Source organism: Leucoraja erinacea, chromosome 7 (genome assembly GCF_028641065.1).
Source record: "Leucoraja erinacea ecotype New England chromosome 7, Leri_hhj_1, whole genome shotgun sequence".
Lineage (NCBI taxonomy): Eukaryota > Metazoa > Chordata > Chondrichthyes > Rajiformes > Rajidae > Leucoraja > Leucoraja erinaceus.
In genome coordinates, this window is record NC_073383.1 from 34,881,488 (window position 1) to 34,906,305 (window position 24,818).

General features: G+C 46.2%; 1 protein-coding gene across 1 annotated transcript in view; it reads left to right on the forward strand.

Moving 5' to 3' along the window:
- Nucleotides 1–24,818, forward strand: part of bmpr2b (bone morphogenetic protein receptor, type II b (serine/threonine kinase)) — a 178,331-nt gene that overhangs the window by 108,323 nt on the left and 45,190 nt on the right. The window contains exon 4 of the mRNA XM_055638243.1: nt 21,442–21,552. Coding sequence (XP_055494218.1) covers nt 21,442–21,552 — 111 coding nt within the window. The remainder of the gene's footprint in view (nt 1–21,441; nt 21,553–24,818) is intronic.

Sequence of the window (24,818 nt, forward strand, 5' to 3'; positions counted from 1 at the left end):
TAGGCCCCACCAGACTTGTTGAGAAGCTGCTGGAACTGCGGCTGAACACTCCCCTGTGTGCCTGGGTCCTGGACTTTCTCACCGCCAGGCCCCAGGTGGTCAAGATGGGGAGACTCTCTGTCTCTCTCTCTCTGTCTCTCAATTCAATTTCAATTTAAAAACTTTATTGGCATGATAAAAAAACATTGTTATATTGCCAAAGTATAAAACATGACATACATGTTTAAAATGCATAAGTATAAATACAAGTATAAAGTGCATGGATCTCTCTCTGTCTCTCTCTCTCTCTGTCTCTCTCTCTGTCTCTCTCTCTGTCTCTCTCTCTCTCTCTCTCCCTCTCCCTCTCTCTCTCTCTCCCCCTTTCCACCTAGCTCCATCTGCCAATTCTCTCGCTCATTCTTCCTTGGTACACTGCAGACCCAAAGAGCTCAAATAATTAAAAAAAAATTCGATCTGTACACTGCCTTCATTGGTTTAGTGTGGAAAGTGCCATAAGTGATATTCCACTGTCCTTGTACAAAGTGCATAGTAACAATCTTTTAATAGCGCTCATCGTGTCACGTTTGCGATTTACCAAATTAAATGTTTCTTCAGGAATGTCGGTCAATGGAGGTTTTTATCCCTCATGACGTGGAGTGTAACATAGCAGCGTTGTATTAGGTTTGAGTCCAGTTTTTTTTAGTAAATTGGCAACATGCCAATCAAAGCTGATTTCAATTTAATTTAGACCAGGTGATTCCATGTTGAGGGAGAGAAGCTGCCTAATTAGGGTCTCGGGCGTTTTGGCTTTGCTTATGTCTCAGCTGTGGTTGAATCAGTAGTGAGAAAGAGAACTTTAAATTGGAGATGCCGAGGGACCATGAGTTAATCTGGATCAGCGAGCACAAGAGGACATGATTTAGGCAATGTTTCTGGCTAATGTAGTTCATTTTAGATGCTGGAGGATTGGGGGACTTCCAAGAAAAAGAAAGTAAGAAATCGCATCCCCAATAGAGAGCAGTAAATACTCAAGTGTCCTTCTTAAGCAATCCCTTGGGATCAAGGATGCCCTGTTTCCATTCAGGTTTTGTGGCTTCCAAGGTGGCTAATGAGGACAATGAAGTAACTGCAAACTCTTCAATAGATGAGGCAGGAAGTGGTTGTTGGGCCAGGTGAGTAGGTGATTTGTGAGGGTGTGCAATCATTGCACTACTTAAGTAGGGTGTTTGTGTGCTCTCTAGGCATGACCAATGTTCTCAGTGCTGTTTTGAATGTTCTGTCCCAGGATTCAGGGGCGATGTTACATTCCTTGGAGGAGGCTTTGAGCACATCTTGAACGCTTTTCTCTTACGGCATTGTAATCTCTCCTTCCATGACACAGCTCTGAATAGTATCTGCTTCAAGAGTCTGTTGTCGGGTACATTAAAATAGTGGTCAGCTCAGCATAACCACAACTGAAGGTAGCAAGGGCATCAAAGCTGGGATGATTCAGGAGTGACAACAGTTTCTGCAGTTGGTAAACTGAGGTAGGAATGAAGAAGTTACAGAGATGGAACTAAATGAAGGTACACAAAAAAGCTGGAGAAACTCAGTGGGTGCAGCAGCATCTATGGAGCGAAGGAAATAGGCAACGTTTCGGGCCGAAACGTTGCCTATTTCCTTCGCTCCATAGATGCTGCTGCACCCGCTGAGTTTCTCCAGCTTTTTTGTGTACCTTCAATTCTCCAGCATCTGCAGTTCCTTCTTAAACACTGGAACTAAATGAACTTTGTAATAGGGGGATATGGAAGCTTAGCTTGGAATCCGATAGATCTGTGAGTAATTATAATAGTTGAAAACATAATGGTGTCCACAGTTATTTAATATTGATAAGTTTCTTGCAACTCTGAACATTCCTTGGTATAGTTTTTATTTAATGCTTTGGATTGGGTTACGAATATCCATGTGTTGCATCACAGTATTATCTTGCAGTGTCAACATTTAACTCTCCAGAATGTGTGTTTTGCAATACTGGTATAATGATTATACATTCTGTACCAATGAAGTACAGGAAACCCTGGTGATAAAGCTGAGCCAAATGGTAGTCAGCTATTCTTTTTCTCAACACTTTTGTGTAATGGAGTCAAAATCAGCAGAATTTGTCTTGTCATTTCAAAGGATTATATTACGTTTTCTTTGGTTACAACTGTGTGGTCTGTCATACAGAATCTTAGTTTTCGGCATAGCAGCCAATAAACACTGCTTTAATGAATGTAATGACCTTGGTGTGGAGATGGTATTAAGGGACTGGAGGATACTGAAATATGCAGCAGTTGCTCTAAGGGCTTGATAACCAGTAGTGAGCCATCTGGTCAGGCAGCATCTCAGGCAGCAAAATGAATATGTGACCCTTCTTCAGACCTGAACCGTTACCTATTCCTTTTCTCCAGAGATGCTGTCTGACCCGCTGAGTTACTCCAGCTTTTTGTGTATCTTTGATGTAAACCAGCATTGCAGTTCCTTCCTACACAGTGAGCCATCTGGATTGGAAGGCCTCAGTTTATCTCTAATCAAATGTGGGAACCACAGTTAACCGTGGCAACTTAATGTAAGGCAAATGAAAGCTAGTGAAAACTGATTTACTATTTCCTTCATCATCTATCCTAGACGGTGGGAGTAGGTATTAGGTAAGTACTTCAAATTTGCAGGGATTCCCCAGAGTGATTTATGCTGCGAAAGTTCAGTCATCAGACTTCCATGTTGACCCTGGTGATTTAATCTACAACAAGATAACAATACCTGTAATCACCATATTGAAGAAGGATATCTATAAGAGAGCAGCATAAAAGCCACCAGTAGAACTCTGTTCAGCAAATGTAATCAGGTCGAAGGTACCATGTCCATGAATCTTGGAGAAACATATAAAATTCTTACGGGATTGGACAGGCTAGATGCAGGAATAATGTTCCCCTATTTGGAGGAGTCCAGAACCAGGGGTCACAGTTTAAGAATGAGGGGCAGGCCATTTAGGACTGAGATGAGGAAAAACTTTTTCAGCCAGAGAGTTGTGAATCTGTGAAATTCTCTGCCACAGAAGGCAGTGGAGGCCAATTCACCGGGTTGTATTCAAGAGAGAGTTAGATACAGCTCTCGGGGCTAACTGAATCAAGGGATATGGGGAGAAAGTAGAAACAGGGTACTGATTTTGGATGATCAGCCATGATCATATTGAATGGTGGTGCTGGCTCGAAGGGCTGAATGGCCCACTCCTGCACCTATTTTCTATGTCCACTAACAACAATATCTTCAAGTGAGCAAGACACCTGGGGAACCTGATGCCTGTCACATTAAAGAATGGAAATGGGGAATTGAAGTTTTAGGCAGCTGAATGCCTGAGACTTTAATTTCTCCTGCTGAAAAATTCCGTAATGCTATTTCTAGTAAGAAAGTAAATTAACTCTGCAATAATGCAAACATGCATAATACTTTTTGAAAGGGTTGTTTGGAATGTACATCTGCCATTTGGGATGGTTGGCGTGAAATATTTCCCAATCGTATTTACTTTATCCATCTGCAACCACTAGAAGATTGCAAAAGAAAACACCCTATCAGCTCACTTCGAACATTGGTACACAAAAATGCTGGAGAAACTCAGCGGGTGCAGCAGCATCTATGGAGCGAAGGAAATAGGCAACGTTTCGGCCCGAAAAGTTGCCTATTTCCTTCGCTCCGTAGATGCTGCTGCACCCGCTGAGTTTCTCCAGCATTTTTGTATACCTTCGATTTTCCATCTGTAGTTCCTTCTTAATCACTTTCAACATTGCCTAATTAGTAAATTAGTAACAGTGATTAATTAGTAAATGCTCTACTTGTATTTCTGCTACGCCATGTAGGGCAACACTTGGACAAGTTCAGTGACCGCTGTTTCATTAGGCCATCTTAGCTGGGAAAGCAGTTGCCCCAGGGATCACAGAACTAAAGGAAGGTGAAACCAGCTGGAGGTCCCTGCTCCTGTTTAATAATTTACTGGAGCTGGAAAGCCCTTAAGGTCACAGACCAGCCAACACTTGCTGAATAAGCAGAAAATTATTGGAGTTACACAGCAAGCATTGCAGTTGAGTAATGTAGAGCAATGTTTAGGCAAGGACCCCCACCTGACCCCTGCTGGAGAGTTAGTACAAGCATGCCAATGCATCACAAGTCAGGTGCAAGCTAACCTTCTGGAATATACATTAATGATTTGATGAGAGTGGAGTTAACATTGTTAATAAATTTGCAGATAACGGCAAAAGGATACCAAATTTTACAACAGTATTTGGATCAGTTGGGAAGGATGTCATTAAGTTGGGAAGGGTGCAGAAGAGATTCATCTGGATATTACCTCAGCTTCCAGGCTTGAATTGTAGGAGTTATAGGCTTGAGCTTTTTACTGAGGGCTCAGTGTACAAAATCAGGTCACCCTGGGAAAATCTTTTTTCCAGGTTAGAAGATTTCTAAACCTAGAAGGTAGATGTTTAAGGTGAGGGGTGGAGAGATTTAAGAGGGACCTCAGGGCAATTTTTTCCACTCTGAGGGTAGTCTGTATCTACTATGAACTGCCAGAAGAAGCTATAGATGCAGATAGAATTACAACAGTCAAAAGACATTATTACAGAAGTATGGAATAGGAAGGCTTTGAATGTTGTGGACCAAATGCAGCTAAATGGGACTAGCCCAGAATGTCAACTTAGATTCAGGTTTATTAATGTTACGCGTACTGAGGTACAGTGAAAACCTTTGTTTTGCTTACTATCAGACATACCATATATTAATACAATCAAACAGATCAGACATACCATATATCAATACAATCAATGTGTAGGAAGGAATGTTGGTGATATACCGAAGATGGACGTAAAATGCTGGAGTAACTCAGTGGGGCAGGCAGCATCTAGTGAGAAAAAGAATGGGTGATGTTTCGGGTCAAGACCATTCTTCAGATTGAGAGTTAGGGGAGAGGGAGTCCAGAGATATGGAAGGGTAAGGTTTGAAAATGACAGATCAAAGCAAACAATAAAAGAAATGTTGAATGGGCCATTGTTCGCTGAGGGGAAGGTGACAAGGAGGCATACAATCTGTAAGGACAGTGAAACTAGTCAGAACTAGGATGGGGGATTATGGACGATAATTACTGAAGAAGATCCTGATCTTCCCTTCATGTGGAAAGATGGATGATTAGGGATGGTCAGCAAGATTTCTCAGTTGGACAAGTGGGCTGAGGAAAGGCAAATGGAGTTTAATTCAGATAAATGTGAGATGTTACATTTTGAGAAGTCAAGTAAGAGCAGGACTTTCACAGTGAACTGCAGTGCCCTTGGGAGTGTTGCAGACAGAAGGGTGTAGGAGTACAAATGCATAGTTCCATGAAAGTCACCTCGCAGGTAGATAAGGTGGTGTAAAATACTTTTAACATACTGGCCTTCATCTGTCAGAGAATTGAGTATAGAAGTTGGGGGGAGGGAATACTGTGCTGGAGTAACTCAGCGGTTCAGGCACCATGTCTGGAGAATATGGATAAGTGATGTTTTGGGTCAGGAGTCTTCTTCAGACTGATTGTGGTGGTAGAGAAACTGGTAGAGAAGTGGAGGCAGGACAACTTTTGACAAGTGATAGGTGGATACAGATGATGGGGGTAGTTGATTGGCAGATGGTTGGACACAGGCCAGAGATGTGAAGACAAAAAAGTGCGAGAAAGGATAGAAGATGTGTGAATTGTGATGCCAGAGGTAGGAATATAGATGGAAGGGGGGGAGATGCGACAGATGCACAGATGCGAGCTTGGTCAGTAAGGATGAACTGATCCAAAGAGCCTGTTTCTGTGTTGATTGACTATGATTTTGTAAATCCACCTCAATTTTATAAGATTTTGTATCAAAAGCTGACCAAGTTTTCCATTTGGTTTTCAATATGGCAGCACACAATTAATTAATTATTTTTTGTGTTTTTCACATTTTAGCATGAGAGCTTCGCTGCCTATCACAAATTGTTATTGAGAAGGTGATGTTGAGTCACTTTCTTAAATTTCTGTGGTGTAGGTATTTCCACTGTGCTCTTGGTAGGGAGTTCCAAGACTTAGATCTGCAAACAATAAAGGAAAAGCAATGATTGTATGGAAAGCAATGATTGTATGGATTGTAAAGGAAAAGTCAGGATGGTATGGAACTTGGAGGGGAACCTGCAGTTGGAAATGTTCTCAGTTGCCTGCTGTATTTGTCTTTCTTTGTGTAGAGATGGAAAGTTGGAAGAATGCTGTGCAACAGTAAAGGTGAGTGAGCATCCACAATACATTTTGTAATGGTGAACGCAGCAGTTTCAATGTGCTGATGATGGATAGGTGACGGTCATGCCTTGTCTTGTATGGTGTCAAGATTCTTGAGAATTATTAATGCACTCATGCAAGCAAGTGGAAAGTATCCCATGGAGTTGCTAACTTGAATCTTTGAAATAGTGAAAAGGCTTGTTGAGTGAGTCACCTACCGGATAATATATTTCAGGTCAAAGCATCTTCATCAAAACTCAGCTCTGATCTGTTCTTGTTGGTTGTTCAGTAGAATTTCTGGTCATCTTCTCCATAATACTGATGATAGGGTACTCAAATGATGGAAACAAATGTAGATAATTAGTCTCTTGTTGGAGAAGCTCATTATCTGGTACTTTTGTGAACTGAATGTGCACGTTTGTAGTGGGAATGTTGCTTTCACTTCAAATCTTGCTGCTTGTAGGCATAGATTGTTTAATTTTCTGAGCAGCATTGAAACAGTGAAAGATCGCTGAACCTGTGAATGCCCAAGGAGCTTCTGGAGTGAGGTCTTGGATCTGGGATGATTGATTTCCAACAACCACAGCTTGTTTTTCTTTGCGTGAGAAATGATTCTGCATTATAGAGTGGTTTCCTCCTAAAGCTCATTAATGTTTACAACAGTTACTTGACATCACACCCAGAAAATATGGATCTCACCTCTGGAATTCAGCTCATTTGTCTGTGTTTGGACCAAGACTGTGATGATGTTTGGAGCCCAAATTTTGTATAGTATTAACGGCAATGTTTTCATATAAAACAATGACATTGGAGACTCTGTCTAAATCCAGAGAGAGGAGGAGAGGGGGGGAGAGAGAGGGTGGGAGGGGATGGGAGGGGGGGGGGGGGGGTGGAGGGGGGGAGGGAAGTGGGGAGAAGAGGGGAGAGGGAGGTGGATGTGGGCACGGAGGTGCAGGGAGGGCAGAGGGGGGTGGAGGGGGGGGGGAAGGGGGGGAGAGAGGGGGGGGGGGAGGAGGGGGGGGGAGGGAGGAGGGAGGAGGTGCAGGGCGCTGCGGGTGGCCGGCCGAGTGCGAGTATTGTCACAATCAGGGACTGCCTATGTTTGCAGGCATGCGATCATCGATTTGATGTAACGCCAACTTTATCAACGGAGCACTCGACCTCCTGCGGTGACCAGCATTCGCGGAGGGCCTCCGGGGTTCCCGTGGACACTGCGTGTTCCCTCACTGAGGAGGCGGGCGGTCGACGGTACGGCCCCATCCCTCCCGGCCCTCCCCCCTCTGTATCAGGTGTCGTGAGTGTGGGGCTAGAATGTGGCACTCTCCACCCCGGGTGGATATGGGGGTAGATATGGGGATAGGGGGGGGACTCCCTTGTGGAGGGGCCTCCACTGAGGACCGCTCCAGCCGTCGGGTGGTAATGCGGACCGAAATAAGAATACATTTTTTTTTAGTGTGCGTGTGCGTGTGGACTGTGAGTCGGGAGGCGACAAAATGACTGAGTCGGGGGGGGGGGGGGTTAACTTTATTCGTTATCGGCTTCAATCCAGAGCCCGGGGGATGGGCGGCTGGGCCACGTAACTCGCCGCGAGGAGCAGAGGCAGCTCGTGGAAAACAGTGCCCCTGCGCGTTGACAAATCTGCGCAGATAACCGCGAGGAGCAAAGGCATTGTGACGTCATCCAGCTCGTTAGATTTTAAAAAGATGTCAGATTGGTGAACAATTTTAGCAAAAAAACTCGGGAAATAATGAATCAAATTTACAGATGAGGGGATTTTTGAAATCATGAGAAATCATTACCGGAATATGTAACAATTTCACCGTTACCGCGTCGGGTTTTCGAGGAGATGTGAATCAAAGAAAAAGATCAAACAAGCAAACATCCCCACAAGCAAACATCCAAGATCGCAGTTTTATAATATGTATGATATGATATCTCTGCTGTCATTAAACCTGCTGCATAAAAATTAGTGGAACTTTACTGGGGAATCTTTTCCAGTCTCCAACTCAGTGCATTAAAACTGTCATCAGTATGGAAATTAAATGGTCCAATACCCGGTTTACTCATTAATCTGGACTGTTAGCCGGGGTACAGAGTGCGCAGTTCTGGAGTGCAGTCAGTAATGGTGGGCTTGAGTTTGGACAGTGAGCTGGGGGTACAAATAGAGTTGTGTTGAGGTCTGGATCACCAGAGGCCAGAGACATGAGCAGGTTTTAGAATCACACCTAGAGTCAGGAGTGCTTGTATTTTTCCCATCCCCACAAAGCTCATTAGTTTCACTTGATAATATATTATACTACTGTGTTACATGTATAAAAAAAAAGAAATCAAAGTTTTCCATTGCCTGGAAAAACCTGCGGGTCCAGAACGACCAAAGTGACAGAGGCCAGATTATCGGTTTGATTGTTCTCAGGCCAGTCTGCTGAAAAATTTAAACTCAACAGTGGCGGTTGAATGCACAAAACATAAAAGTTAACTTGCAGTTTCAGTAAGCAGTTCAGAAAGTATGATATTTGGAATTCACTGCCCAAGGGGTTGATGGAGGTTCAGTTGCTCTATTTAGGACAGAGCAATGTGTTTTCTTGGGCAGCTTACAACCCAGCAGTATGAATACTGAATTCTCTAACTTCGATACCCTTGGTTTCCCTCTCTCTCTCCATCCTTCCCCCATCCTGATTCTCCAACTAGTTCTACTGTCCTCAAGATTAAATATTACTGATTATATGACTTGTTGTCACCTTCCCCATAGCTAACAATGAACCATTCTACATTTCCTTATCCTCATCTGCTTTAATCTGTCATTTCACACCTTACTCTTCCATATCTCAAGACTCACTCTTCCCTGACTCTCAGTCTGAAGAAGGGTCTTGACCCGAAACATCACACATTCCTGCTTTCCAGAGATGCTGCCTGTCCAGCTGAGTTACTCCAGCATTTTGTGTCTATGTTTGTTGGAACTCAATTGGTTAGGCTGCATCTGTGGAGGGAAATGGAAGATGCATTTTGGGTTGGGACCCTTCAATTCAACTGAAATAGGAGATAGCCAATATAAAGAGGGGGAGGGATGGGGCTTCAGCTGGTATGTGATAGGTGGATCAAGGTATGGAGGGGTAGATTGGCATTTGGAGTCGGGTGGCGAAGGGAAGTTTGGGAATTGGAACAGGTTGGGAGGTGGTAGCTGGAGGCAACAAAGGGCAGATGATGAATTCTGATAAGAAAGGAAGATGAAGCAAATAAGAGAGCTAGGGTGAGCAACAGTGGGAGGTGGCACCATTGCCTTGTCCTGCCCTTCTTTGCCATCACATCTCTGATCTACCCTAAATCCAGCACCCCACTCATTCCCCTCTCTCCGCTAAGGTGACCCCCCCGCTCCCCACTATCCTCCAGATCCTGCACCTGGCCTCAGCAACAACTCCTTGCCATGTCTTCACCATCTCATCAGATCTTCTCTATCTTGGTCTATCTTCAGCAGAAGCCACATTATCGTACCTCTGTACTCGCACCTTGAGCCAGTTCTGGGTCTAATATGAAGTCGAGCTCTTCGTCTATCATCTCGTCACTGTTCCTTTTCCTTTGGCAAGGAACCCTTACTCCCCACTGATGACCTATTCTCCTGTATCCAACACACTTCCTCTTTGACAACCCTCTCTGGCCTTTTTAAAAAAAAAAAACAATAATTGAATTTACTGACTTGTATAGCTACCTAAATTACACTTCCTCCTACCCTGTCTCTTGGAAGGATGCTATCCTTTTTTTCAGTTTCTCCATCTCCACTGCATCTGTTCTCGAGGTGAGACCACCCACTCCAGGAATTTGAGATAAACTCCTTTTTCAGCAAACAGGATTTCCTCAACACTCTGGTCGAGGGAACCATCACTAGCATCTCTTCTCTATTTCCCGCACATGTACTCTCACCCCACCTCCGCACAGTCAGAACAGGGATAGAGTTTTCTTGTTCCGTACCTTTCACCCGACCAGCAGCCTCTGCATCCCGCATATCATTCTTCGACATTTGCGCCAGGTACAACTTGATACCGCCATTAATCACATATTTGCCTCCCCACCTCTATCTGCTTTTTGTAGGGACCAATCTTGCTGAGACTCCCTGGTTTGCACATCCCTCCCATCCATTCCTCTTCTTTCCCAGGCATTTCTTCCAGCAACTGCAGGAGGTACAGCACAAGTGCCTACACCTTCTCCCTCATCACCATCCAGGGACTTAAACGGCTCTTCCAGGAGAGGCACAGATTTGCTTGTACATTCTCCAACCTAGTCACTAGTGTCTGGTGTTCAAGAAGGAACTGCAGATGCTGGAAAATCGGAGGTACACAAAATTGCTGGAGAAACTCAGCGGGTGCAGCAGCATCTATGGAACGAAGGAAATAGGCAACGTTTCGGGCCGAAACCCTTCTTCAGACTGATGGGGGGTGGGGGGGGAGAAGGAAGGAAAAGGGGAGGAGGAGGAGCCCGAGGGCGGGCGGATAGGAGGGTGGGAGGAGACAGCTGGAGGGTTAAGGAAGGGGAGGAGACAGCAAGGGCTAGCAAAATTGGGAGAATTCAATGTTAATGCCATCCGGACGCAAGGTCCCCAGGCGGAATATGAGGTGCTGTTCCTCCAATTTCCGCTGTTGCTCACTCTGGCAATGGAGGAGACCCAGGACAGAGAGGTCGGATTGGGAATGGGAGGGGGAGTTGAAATGCTGAGCCACCGGGAGGTCAGGTGGTTATTGCGGACTGAGCGGAGGTGTTCGGCGAAACGATCGCCCAACCTACGCTTAGTCTCCCCGATGTAAATCAGCTGACACCTAGAGCAGAGGATGCAGTAGATGAGGTTGGAGGAGATGCAGGTGAACCTTTGTCGCACCTGGAACGATTGCTTGGGTCCTTGAATGGAGTCGAGGGGGGAGGTGAAGGGACAGGTGTTGCATTTCTTGCGGTTGCAGCGGAAAGTGCCCGGGGAGGGGGTGGTGTGGGAGGGAAGGGAAGAATTGACAAGGGAGTTGCGGAGGGAGCGGTCTTTGCGGAAGGCAGACATGGGGGGAGATGGGAAGATGTGGCGAGTGGTGGGGTCACGTTGGAGGTGGCGGAAATGGCGGAGGATTATGTGTTGTATTTGCCGGCTGGTGGGGTGAAAGGTGAGGACCAGAGGGACTCTGCCCTTGTTGCGAGTGCGGGGATGGGGAGAGAGAGCAGTGTTACGGGGTATGGATGAGACCCTGTTGTGAGCTTCATCTATGGTGGCGGAGGGGAATCCCCGTTCCCTGAAGAACGAGGACATTTCTGATGCCCTGGTATGGAATGTCTCATCCTGGGAACAGATGCGGCGTAGGCGGAGGAATTGGGAGTAGGGGATGGAGTCTTTACAGGGGGCAGGGTGGGAAGACGTGTAGTCCAGATAGCCATGTGAGTCAGTGGGTTTGTAATGTATGTCGGTCAGGAGTCTGTCCCCTGCGATGGAGATGGTGAGGTCAAGGAATGGTAGGGAAGTGTCGGAAATGGTCCAGGTGTATTGGAGTGCCGGGTGGAAGTTGGTGGTGAAGTGGATGAAGTCAGTCAGTTGTGTGTAGGTGCAGGAGGTGGCCCCAAAGCAGTCGTCAATGTAACGGAGATAGAGGTCGGGGATGGGGCCCTGGTACGTATTGAACAAGGATTGTTCAACGTACCCGACAAAGAGGCAGGCGTAGCTGGGGCCCATGCGTGTGCCCATAGCTACGCCTTGTGTTTGGAGGAAATGGGAGGAGTCAAATGTAAAGTTGTTGAGGGTGAGGACCAACTCCGCTAAGCGGAGGAGAGTGTCAGTGGCTGGGTATAGGTTGCTCCTCTGGTCGAGGAAGAACCGGAGGGCTTTGAGGCCATCCTGGTGGGGGATGGAGGTGTATAGTGACTTGACATCCATGGTGAAGATGAGGGGGTGAGGGCCTAGAGAGTGGAATGCGTGGAGGCGGCGGAGAGTGTCTGAGGTGTCTAGAACATAGGTGGGAAGGGATTTGACCAAGGGGGATAGGATGGAGTCAAGGTATGTGGAGATGAGTTCGGTGGGGCACGAACACGCAGAGACAATGGGTCTGCCGGGAGAGCCGGGTTTGTGGATTTTGGGGAGAAGGTAAAAACGGGCCGTGCGGGGCTGGGGAACGATGAGGTTGGAAGCTTGGTCGGGCAGGGCGTGGGAATTGATGAAGTCGGTGATGGTGCTAGAAATGGTGGCCTGGTGCTCGTCAGTGGGGTCATGGTCCAAGGGTAAGTAGGAGGAGGTGTCCGAGCGTTGGCGCGTGGCCTCAGCTTTGTAGAGATCGACGCGCCAGACTACCACGGCACCTCCCTTGTCGGCTGGTTTGATGACCCAATCTGGGTTTTTGCGGAGTGATTCAATGGCAGTGTGTTCAGAGGGGGAAAGATTAGAGTGAGACAAGGGAGTGGAGAAGTTGAGGCGGTTGACGTCGCGGCGGCAGTTCTGGATAAAGACTTCCAGAGCCAGGACTTTACAGGGCGGGTTCCACGAGGAAGGGGTGCGTTGGAGACGGGGAAAAGGGTCATCATTGGGGGGCGAGGACTCCTTCCCATGGAAGTGCGCTGTGAGGCGGAGACGATGGTAGAAGCGCTCCAAGTCATGGTGGGCGCGGAACTCATTGAGATGGGGACGGAGGGGGACAAAGGTAAGACCTCTGCTGAGGACAGACCATTGGGTGTGGGAGAGAGGGGGAGGTCGGGGGGGATGGTGAACACCCGGCAGGGGTGGGAGTTGGGGCCAGAGGCAGGCAGGTGGGTGGACTGGGGACGGTGCGATGTGTAGGAGGGGGGTTGTGGGTGTTGAAGTAGTGGTGGGTGGTCAAGGGGTTGGGGGGGAGAGAGGGCTGTAATGTGGGTGGGGAAGAGCGGGGGTGACATGGTTGGGGGGGTATGGGGGAGGGTCAGTGGAGCAGCCACTGAGGTTAGCAAGGCTGGGCAGACTGGCACTAGGACCCAGTGGAGTTAAGTCCAGGGGAGAGGGAGTGAGCAGCGTGGAGGCTCCAGGCCCAGAGCAGAGTCCAGGCTCCAGGTAAGGCGACGGCTGTGGGTTGCTGGAGGGGGGTGGTGGAGTGGCGCGGGTCAGCGGACCCGATGGTCGGAGTCCAGTGGCGCGGGTCAAGGGTCAACGGACCCGGTGGTCGGAGTCCAGTGGTGGTTGAGTCGGGGTCCGCGGGCGATGCGTGGATGGTCCCGGTGGGCGGAAGGTCGGTGGGTCGGCGGCGAGATGAATCGGGTGCGTTGCGGCGGCCATGTTGGGGTAGGTCGGGTCCGGCGGCCATGTTGGGTAGGTCGGGTCCGGCGGCGGCGATGTTCAATGGGCCCGGTCCGGCAACGATGCTGGATGGGCCCAGTGCGGCGGCGATGTTCAGTGGGCCCGGTGCGGCGATGATGCTGGATGGGCCCAGTGCGGCGGCGATGTTCAGTGGGCCCGGTGCGGCGATGATGCTGGGCGATCCCGGAGGACGGCGAGGGTCGGAGGAATCGGCGAGGGGGAGAAAGTCGGAGTTACTGTAGAAGCTGCGAGGCTGGGCGTCATCGGTAGGCAGGTGAGGGTCGGCGACGGCATCGATGTGGAGGTCGGTGAAGGCGGCGTCCCGGTGAGTATTGAAGTCGCTCCTCGTGGCCAAGATGGCGTCGCGGGACTCGGGCAGGCGATGCAGGCCAGAGTTGGGGCCCGGAGTCTGCGGGCGGTCGAGTCGCGGAGTGTAGGCGACTTGTGTCTGGTACTTGGTCTCTATCAGTGAGACCAAGCACAAGCTTGGCGACCTCTTTTGTGAGCACATGCACACTGGCCATCTGGAGCTCTGGGTCGCTACTCTTTAAATTCCTCTTCCCATTTCCGCACTGACCAATCTGCTTGGCTTCCTGCACTGCCAAGGTGAGGCAAACTAGAGGATCAGCACCTCGTATTGTAAACTGCAACCCAATGCCATGAACATCGAGTTCTATAATTTCAGGTAACCTGCACCTTCTCTCTCTTTTCTCTCTCTCTATCCAAGTCTTCCACATAGGCCAAATTTTTATTAACCCCGAACCCCCTGATGTCTAGTTTCATTCCCCTCCCCCATACACTCCATCTGTCTATTACCCACTTTCCTCCACTGGGTCGTCCCCCCGCCACACTGCTCTCTTCTGACCACTCTAGATCCCTTTTTTTAAGTTCATGTCTGTGTTTAATCGTGGTGATTTAAGATTAAATAACAGACATGAAGCAGGCCAAATGACATATTTCTGCTCCTGTTTCTCAAATTCATATGTACATGAACCGCGCTGGTCATTTCCACATTGCTTTCACCAAATTAAACGCTGGCGAGTCTTAATATTGAATTACTGGAGTCTGGTTAAATTGGGAACCTTCCTCCCCCTACCTCTCATTCCACGTACACACACAGGATGCCCCCCCCCCCCCCCCCCCCACAAAAGCTCAATCGTATTATTAAAACTTCATTCCTTCATGTTTATTGTAATTGAATGGGGAGATACAATGTTTGGAAATTTAATCTCTCAATCACGTTTAACCACAGGAAATCATTGCATAGTCACTTAGATATATAAATAGGAGCTTAGTCAGATGAAGAGCCTCCGACCTTCATTTTTTGTTGTTCAGGGCTGGGCACTCTGCGTGAAGAAAGACAACAATTTTCAGTGTTGTTGATATTGATTGTTTAGAGAACATGCCAAAAAGAAGGAAAACAGGAGCTGGGAGCAGACAATGTGCCTCCAGGGTTGAGACTAGTCTGGCTCCACAATTTGTAAACATAACCCTGGGCCCTATCAAGCAGCCATGCAATTCATCTGATCATCAGGCAGGAAGCTCTGGATTTTTTTGTTACGTGTCCAAATTGAACTATTTGTTCCTGTAAACGGTGTTTGAATTTTATTGAATGGTGTTTCGAAAGATTAGAATGCCTAGTGAGAGTGGATAGGCTGGAAAATGTGCATTGTAATTGAGCTCAAACTAAATATTTTATCAACCCAGATTAAAGAAGATAGATTTCCTCCTGTTTTTCAATTTGTCCAGATAATTCTAAACTGTAACTTGAGTTTTATGAAACACTACTTTTCAATAATTCTTGCCAGAGATGGTCTTTATTAATACTTGCGTTGCCAATTTCAAATCTCTTTTTGCCATTTTTTCTTTTTGATGTTCCTTTCATGTTAAAGTCAGGACTTGGTTAGGATTTCCAGCTTACTGCCAATGACTCTTGCGTCTAGTCCACGCCACAAAATCACAGGGGTGCTGCAAGACTCAGTGCTTGGACAAAACTGCTGCCAGAAGGCAAGGAGCAGTCCCTTTAGGTATTCAAACAGTGGCTGCAGCCTCACGCACTCCATGTACACGAGGTACACAGACTCTTCCAGCCCGCAAAAGTGGCATGAGGCTGGCGAGTCTGTGAACCGCGAGAGAAACGGGTTGCAGGGAACACCTTGGTGCAATACCCTCCACCCCAAGTTCCCAATGTAGAGGGGGAGAATCCCTGCGTAAAGGGACATATTCATGTATGGAAATCAGATTATAATTCATGCTCTTATGCATATATAGAGAGAAACAAAAACATAGAAACAAAGCAAGAGGAGTCAGACTTCCATCACTGTTCTGCACATACAAATCAATCAACCTCACCCGTTGACTATAGAAATAAGATGAAAATAATGCCATATATTCAACCATATATGGTTCAATGAAATTAAGATATATATGTAAATCATATATATGGAAACAGGCCCTTCGGCCCACCAAGTCAACACTGACCAGCAATCTATCATACACTAGTTGTATCCTACACACCAGGGACAATTTACAGAAGCCAATTAACCTAATCAACCTTTCAGATGTGGGAGAAACAGAAAATCATGTGGTCATAAGGAGAATGTACAAATACTGTACGGACAGCACCGGTAGTCAGGGTCAAATCTGGATCTGTGGTGCTGCAAGGCAGCAACTATACCGACGCGCCACCATGCTACCCCATTAATTTTAGTCTGATTTTTAAATTCAGGTAAAAAAAATCTCCGCTATAAGTGATGGCGGAGAAATTTTATAGTGGAGACTTCTTTTTCCAGAATTTCAAAATCTGCGGCCCGATCCAGCACCAGGGACAGCTGCAGCCCACTCTGGCATCGGGGAAATCCGGTCCATGGGCGCCGTATCCGTCCCCGCGCTTCACCCGGGGGACAGGCCCAGCCGCCCTCCTCAAAGATAGCAGCGCTGCTGGCAGGAACCCAGCAGTAAATGGACGGGGCTGGACCTTGGAGAGGGGGGAGGTGGTGAGGGAGGGGATGGGGGAAAGGGAGAGAGGGGTGGAGAGAGGGGGAGGAGAGAGGTGGGAGGGGGCGGACTTGTTACAGTGTTAAAATAAAGAACTGTTTCATTTGAAAAACGTAAGCATACAAGAGTCCGTGTCATAGACACTACAATGTTACCTAAAATGTAGTAATCAATAATTATAGTATATAATCTATATACTTAGTTGTAAAAATCTCATAATATTGACTTTATTGTACAGTTTATGAAGATCCATTTCAAATTCTGTAGCTGGCTTATTGAGTTTTTCTTGAAAGAAATGTTGATTCACCATGTAAAATTTAAAGGATGCAAAAGGTGTGAAGGGCAAAAGAACTGCAAGCTGGTTTAAAGTTGAATGGCATAACGAAATAGTAAAAACTGCTACACCAAAAGCTCATGAGGTCATATATTTGCACAAGATTTCAGTACGCACACATATTTGTAGCAACATAAAAAATTGCACACAAACTACTAAAAATTAGAGGGAACATTGGTCTGCACTTGGTCTAGTTTCTTTTAAATGTTGTTATGGTACTTACTTCCATCATTTCCTCGGGCAGCCCGTTCCACATGCCCGCCTGCCTCCAAGTGAAAAAGTTGCCCCTCGGGTCCCTATTAGATTTTTCTCCCTTTCAACTTAAACCTATGTCCTCTGGTGCTTGATTCCCTTTCACTGGATAAAAGATCCTGAGCATTCACCTTATCAATTCCCCTCATGATTTTATACACATTTATATGATCATCCCTCAGCCACCAGTGCTCCAAGAAATAAAAGCCTAGCCTGCGCAAGCTCTCCCTATAGCTCGGGTTTAAGTCCTGGCAAAAGTCCACCTAATCACGGTGGGCAGTCACGGAGGCGCAGCGGTAGAGTTGCTGCCTTACAGCAAAATGCAGCGCCAGAGACCCGGGTTCGAACCCTACTACGGGTGCTGTCTGTACGGAGTTTGTACGTTCTCTCCGTGACCTGCGTGGGTTTTCTCCGAGATCTTCGGTTCCCTCCCACATTCCAAAGATGTACAGGTTTGTATGCTTATTGTCTTGGTATAATTGTAAATTGTCCCTGGTGTGTGTAGGATTGTGTTAGTGTACTTGGATTGCTGGTTGGCGTGGACACCACGCCAAATGGCCAATTTCTGCGCTGTATCTATAAACTAAACTTAACCACCATTATTGTCTTAGAGATCACATGATTTACCTCTATCAAGTACAGCCATTTTCTTTGCTGTTAGGTTAATTCAATCATCCATGAACCGCTATTGACATCCATTTTGCTAGAAGTCCCAGGTGTCACACCTGATCGTTTACTGTGCAGTATGTTAAGAGTAATCACTGGCATCTTACTTCTGATATTTCTTTCTTTTATCCATGTTTAAACTTGAATAGCCTGGTAGAACTTGGTGAGCGAGTGATTTTTATTTTTTTCCAGCACATTACTGATGATTAGGAATTGTTTGAATGGATGGAAATTAGCTTAATTAGAAGATGTGATTTTTGTGGTTCAGAGATGTCTTAGTAATTTTACATATTTCTGAACATTGGATGAACCCAAGTCCTTGCAAACTGGAGACTGCAGTTATTTTAAAGATCACTTATGTTTTTCTTTGATTGAGGAGCACTGCAAACAGCTCTGGAGTTACCAATTATGTTGGAAGAATAAAATTGCTGAGGTGAAATTTCATGTTCTGGTTCCATGTGACACGGTTAAATCAGTGCAACAAATGTTATGTAAACTTGGACTTTATCTTGAATATTTTAATTTATAATTGGTGTTGGCTCTCAAAATAGTTCAGCATTTGATACACCTGAAATCTGATTTAATAATACCAAATGCATTATCAGCACTTCATTAGTGCAACCCAACAGTTTATAAACTCATATAGGGAGGTTGCACGTAAGGTAATTGGGTCAAAGGGCCTGACGCACGGAGCAGCTCAATCCATGTGGAGGACATGGCAGCTTCCGGCACACACTGTTAACACACAGGACGCGTACCTTCTTACCTGTTAAAATCCTCCAAAATTGTAAATTTTTGCGCTATAAATATTTGTGGGTGCTGTCATTGAAAGCTGGAAGGTTTGCTCTGAACCCGAGCACAAAGGTGTAAGCGGCGGCCGAAGGAGCACATCCCTCGGGACAGCTCCCACTCCCCCCCCCCCCCCCCCCCCCCCCCCCCCCGGGTCAGCACTATCCGGCCACGGCCGCCCTCCGCCCCGACCCACAGCCCGTGGGCTGCACTGTCGCGGGCTGTGGGTTGGCAGCGCCCACACACACGGGGTCAGGTGTAGCGGGGCCGGGGGGGGGGGGGGGGGGGGGGGGGTGGGTGGGGGTGGCGGGGGGGGGGGGGGGGGGGTCTCTGGGCCCGGAAAGAAAGAGCCCCCCCCCCCCCCCCCCCCCCCCCCCCCGGGGGTAGCTGGTCCGGGACCGGGGGGAAGAAGGGCCAGGGCGGGGGGGCGAAGGGCCGGGGGATGAAAGGACGGGGGCCGCGGCTCCAGGCAATGTCAGCTGCAGTAGAGTTGGAGACGGTCTGCTCCCTCCGCCCACCCAGCGGCACCCCGACCTCTTCCTCCCTCCCTCACCCCACCCCCGGCCGCGGGGATAGACAGCCCGGGGTCCGCGGGTGTGTAACCAGTTCGGATACTGGGCCAGAAAAAGGGCCCTCTGTGCTGCCAGCCATAGTAAATGCATATCTGCAGTTCACCGCGTGCCCTCCAGTTGCCGTTGCGTGGCAACAGTACGGGTCACGGGTCATGACCTCGACTCCGTGCAACCTCCCTATACATTTTACCCCAGTCCTGATCCTATGATTTTACCTCTCCCTACCCCAAAAGTTCCTGATCTCTGCATTTCCTCAAGATAAATCCTAATATGCTTTGGAAACTACAGACATTTGGCCTTTGTCACCAGTGCTGTATATGCACAATTATACCCGAGGTCTTCGCAGATGAAAACAAATGTTCATCATCGTCGGCGGTCACTCGAAACGAGTATGACTGTCCTTACGGAGGATGTCTGTGCGTGACTTTATTTAACGTGGCAGGGCTCTCACTTAACTTTTTTTTTCTGTTGCCAGCCGGGCAACCTAGGCAGCTTTTTAGGTTGCCAAATGACAGTTTAGCTGGTCATTTAAGACGGCTTGCATGACGCGTGCGATAATGTGCTTGGACGAAGTGCGTAGTTACCAGTCGGAATTATGCCCAATGAAGCATTCACATATTATTTCTGCTTCACATAAAGTCACCAACTAAACATTCACCAATCAAGACATGATATATACCACAATGACATACAGCAATATTATAATACAGTATCTCAACTCTTTTTGCATGTTGCAATGAATGCAATTTCTATTATTTCTTTCCACTTCCAAACAAAAATGTGGTTGGATTATTTAGCGTATGATCAACCTGTGTCAATAAATTCTGGCCTATGGTATGACATATATGCTTAACCGTGCACACTACAGATTGATGCAAGCATGTTTTCTGTGAAGGACCGAAAATTATCATGACATGGACATGGATCGTTATTGCTATTGGTATATAAACACTCGCTTCCCACATAATTTAGCCACAACAAAATATACAGGTTGCAAGTAAGTTTCTAAAGGCATTTTATGATATTAGCTGTTAAAACCGTCTATACCCATCTGACATTACACTAATCGACAAGAGATGGCCAAAGGTCATAACTGCAGCAAATGTTCTTTTGGCAATATGTTTATAGGTGCCAAAACGCCACATTACCAGACATTCAGATTAGATGTATGTGTTGTGAACAGCAATGAAGACCCCCAGTTTGTACGCACCAGATTAAAAAAAAATTATTGATAAATGCTGTTTCCATCATTCCCACTTTTTTTTTAAAAGGTTCAAAGGTTCTTTATTAGTCACATACACCAATTGGTGTAGTGAAATGCGTATTGCCATAGCAACACATAAAAAAAGAATATAAACATAACAATAATAAAGAAATGTAAACATAAAATACATCGCCCCACAATGGTTCCCATTATGAGTGAAGGCACAAAGTCCAGTCCCCATCCCCATTTCCACCCATAGTCTTCAGAATTAACGTTAAAATTTCAACTGAAATATCTCCTGACCAAATTTGTGATGTATATGACCGACTGTAGAAGTAAAACCTGTATAAATCCAACGTATAGTTGTGAATGTTTCTCATTAAATAACTACAGTACTGATACTCCATATTAAGAGCATTGATTTGCCGTTAAAATGAACTCTGTAATAATGAGTCAATGGTAGCTGTGACAATCGAACACTGTGGTTTTAATGTTTTACGTGTTCACAATTTAATTAATCCACCTTTATGGATTAAAACAAATAATAACATTGGGAAATAAAGCACATTTGATTGCATTCCGTTGTCAAACATAGTCAATGTTCGCTCTGAAGACATTTCCAGCGCAGGGGGGGGGGGGGGGGGGGGGGGTGAATCAGTGCAGGAGGGAAAGGGGGTGGTGTTGAGAAGGCAATCGGTGCGGGATGGATGAATTGAGGCAGGGGAATTAGTGGGTGTTGGAGTACTGTCCTTCAGAAATGTTGCTCCCATTGGCTGTTTCCAACAGTTCCAGGGAAATCAAATAATGCAGGTCATTATTCAAAGAAGAGCAGGCTGCTGCCTTCAACCGACTGCACAAAATACAAAGTGAATTTTTGTTGTTTGATATACGTTGCTGGTGAAAATGGTTGCTTCTCTAATGATTTTGCAATGTATTTCATGATTGGAAATGCTTTAGGACATCTGAAGAATTTTAATGCAAATGCATTTCTCTCATGTTGTCGCTACCTTAAAGCCTGTCAGCTTATTGATACAAATAAATTAACTAGAATGAGTGACAACGCTGATGAGAATATATTTTTCTGTGTTCCAGGTACTTGGAGACGACATTTCAAAGAGGAGCCAATTGTAATTGCCTTGGCATCAGTATCTGTCGTAGCTGTCCTGATCGCAGCTTTCTTCTTTGGTTATAGAATGCTTGCAGGTTAGTGTCTGTGGTAAAATTTCTGTTGATTTCCCCACGCTCAGCAATGCTTCAAATTTTCATATGCGCACACACACCACAGCCCCATACACACTCATTGCACATGGACACCTACATGATAGCACCATACATACTCCAACAATGCACAGTTCTGCACATAGCTTGGTAAATGCACATGAACACCTCAGCAGTGTGCACAAATGCATCTACATACCACAGCACTGCACACAAGGAGTCATAGTCATAGAGTCATACAGCAGGGAAAATGGCCCTTCGGCCTAACGCTTCCATGTCGATCCGATCTAAGCTGTTCCCATTTACCCATGTTTGGCCTATATACCTCTAGACCTTTCATAGAAACATAGAAACATAGAAAATAGTGCAGGAGTAGGCCATTCGGCCCTTCAAGCCTACACCGCCATTCAATATGATCATGGCTGATCATCCAACTCAGTATCCTGTACCTGCCTTCTCACCATACCTCTTGATCCCTTTAGCCACAAGAGCCACATCTAACCCTCTTAAATATAGCCAATGAACTGGCCTTAACTACCTTCTGTGGCAGATAATTCCAGAGATTCACCATTCTCTGTGAAAAATGTTTTCCTCATCTCGGTCCTAAAAGATTTCCCCCTTATCCTTAAACTGTGACCCCTTGTTCTGGACTTCCCCAACATCGGGAACAATCTTCCAGCATCTAGCCTGTCCAACCCCTTAAGAATTTTGTAAGTTTCTATAAGATCCCCCCTCAATCTTCTAAATTCTAGCGAGTACAAACCGAGTCTATCCAGTATTTCTTCATATGAAAGTCCTGACATCCCAGGAATCAGTCTGGTGAATCTTCTCTGTACTCCCTCTATGGCAAGATTGTCTTTCCTCAGATTAGGAGACCAAAACTGTACACAATACTCCAGGTGTGGTCTCACCAAGACCCTCTACAACTGCATTCTTATGTACAAATGTCTTTTAAATGTTGTTATTGTACTTACCTCGGCTATTTCCTCTGACAACTCTTTCCATATAACTAGCCCCTCTTTGTGAAAACGTTGCCCCTCATATTCCTATTAAATCTTTCCCTTCTCACCTTAAACCAATCCCTCTAGTTTTTGAATCCTCTACCCTGGGAAAAAGACTCTCCGCATTCATGCTGTAAGATCTACTGAATGCCACGACAGAAAGCAAAGGCGATACTTAGCTGAGCCAGACACCTTGTGTCACGTTTATTCCAGAAGTCTCTTTTACCTATATTCTCACCAATCATAACTCATGTGCAGATAAGACCAATTAGTGCATCTGACCTTGGAGTTGATATTGAGCTCTTGTGGCTGGACCTTCTCCTGAGGCTGCTGACGAGTGGCCAGCGGTGACAAGATGTATGCAAAACCAACGTGAAGGTGCCATAATCCTATCTGTTCCCCTCATGATCTTGTACACCTCTATATGATCACCCTCAGCCTCCTGTGCTCCAAAGAATAACGTCCTAGCTTCTATAGCTTGGGCACTGGAGTCCTGGCAACATCCTCTAAAATCTCTGCACCGTTTTCAGCTTAATGGCATCTTTCCTCAAGTCGGGTGAATAAAACTGAACATGATACTCCGTGAGGCCTCACCTGGATATTGTACAACTGTAACACAACGTCCCAAATTATTTGCTTAATTCCGTGACTGACGAAGGCCAACGTGCCCAAAAAACACCTTCACCACCCTCATCTACCTGTGATGCCTCCTTCAGGGTACAATACTTGTTTTCCTCGAACCCTCTGTTCCTCAACACATCTAGGGGCTCTACTGTTCAGTGTGAAAATCCTGCTCTGGTTTGACTTACCAAAATGCAATACCTCACACTTAAATTAAACTCCATTAGCCATTGCTCAGCCCACTTGTCCATCTGATCAAGGTCCAACTGAAATTCTTGATAACCACCTGCACTGCCTACGATACCAACTATTTTAGCGTCACCTGCAAACTTACAAATCATGGCGTTGTACATTCTCATTCAATCGTTGATATAGATGACAAATAAAAATGGGCTCAGCACCGATCCCTGTGGCACACTGCTAGTCACAGGCCTCCAGTTTGAAAAACAACCTACCACCTCCACTCTCTGCTTCCTACCATGAATGTGATGTCTGACACTAACTGACACTGGTTATCAAAATTACAGCAGGAGCTTCATCAGTTGGGCAAATGGGCTGAGAAATGTTTAATGCTGATAAGTGGGAAGTGTTGCATTTTGGAAAGTAAAACCAGGGCAAGACCTTTACAGTGAATGGCAAGGCTCTGGGGTGTGTTGTAGAGCAGAGGGATCTGGAGTACAGGTACATAGTTTCTTGATAGTGGCATCACAGTTAGATAGGGTGGTTGAGTAGGCATTCGGCATATTGGCCTTCATCATTTAGGGTATTGAGTATAGAAGATGGGATGTTATGTTACAGCTGTACAGGCGCTGGTGAGGCCACAGTTGGAGTAGTGCGTTCAGTTTCAATTATAGGAAAGATGTTGTTAAGCAAGAAAAAGCACAGAGAAGATTTATGAGGATGTTGCCAGGACTTGGGCCTGAGTTATAGGGAGAGATTGAGCAGGAAGTTTATTCCTTGGAGTGCAGGAGAATGGGATTGATCGTATGGAGGTATAATAAGATCATGAGTGGAATAGATAGGGTTGATGCAGAGTCTTTTATAAAGAGTGAGGTGATAAAGAACCAGAAGACGGGTTTAAGGAGAGATTTAAGGTAAAGATTTAAGGGGAACTTGATGGTTATGCGAAATGAGCCTCCTAAGGAGGTAGTTGAGGCAGGTACGATAACAACATATTTAAAAGACATTTGGACAGGTACATGAATTGGAAAGCTTTAGAGGGATATGGGCCAAATGCGGTAGGTGGAACTAGTATAGATGGGCATCTTGATAGGCAAGTTAAGTTGAGGGGCCTGTTTCCCTGCTGTGTGACTCTTATAACTCTAAAATAATTTGGACAGGGACATGGATAGGTAAGATTTAGAGGAAATTGGCTAAGCACTGGCAGGTGGGACTAGAGAGCTGGGGCATCTTGGTCAGCATTGGAGTGTTGGGCCAAAGGCCCTGTTTCTGTGCTGTATGATTTATGACAGGCCTTATCAAATCTTTGTTTAAACACCCTCCCACTCCACTATCTCCTTCCTTAGGCAGTGACTTTTGGTGGAGTGTAATTCCACAAATGTTGGTTGCCTTCTAGACCTCACCCAAACAGCCTTTTTTCATGGGTACACTTAGAGTGAGTATCTGCCC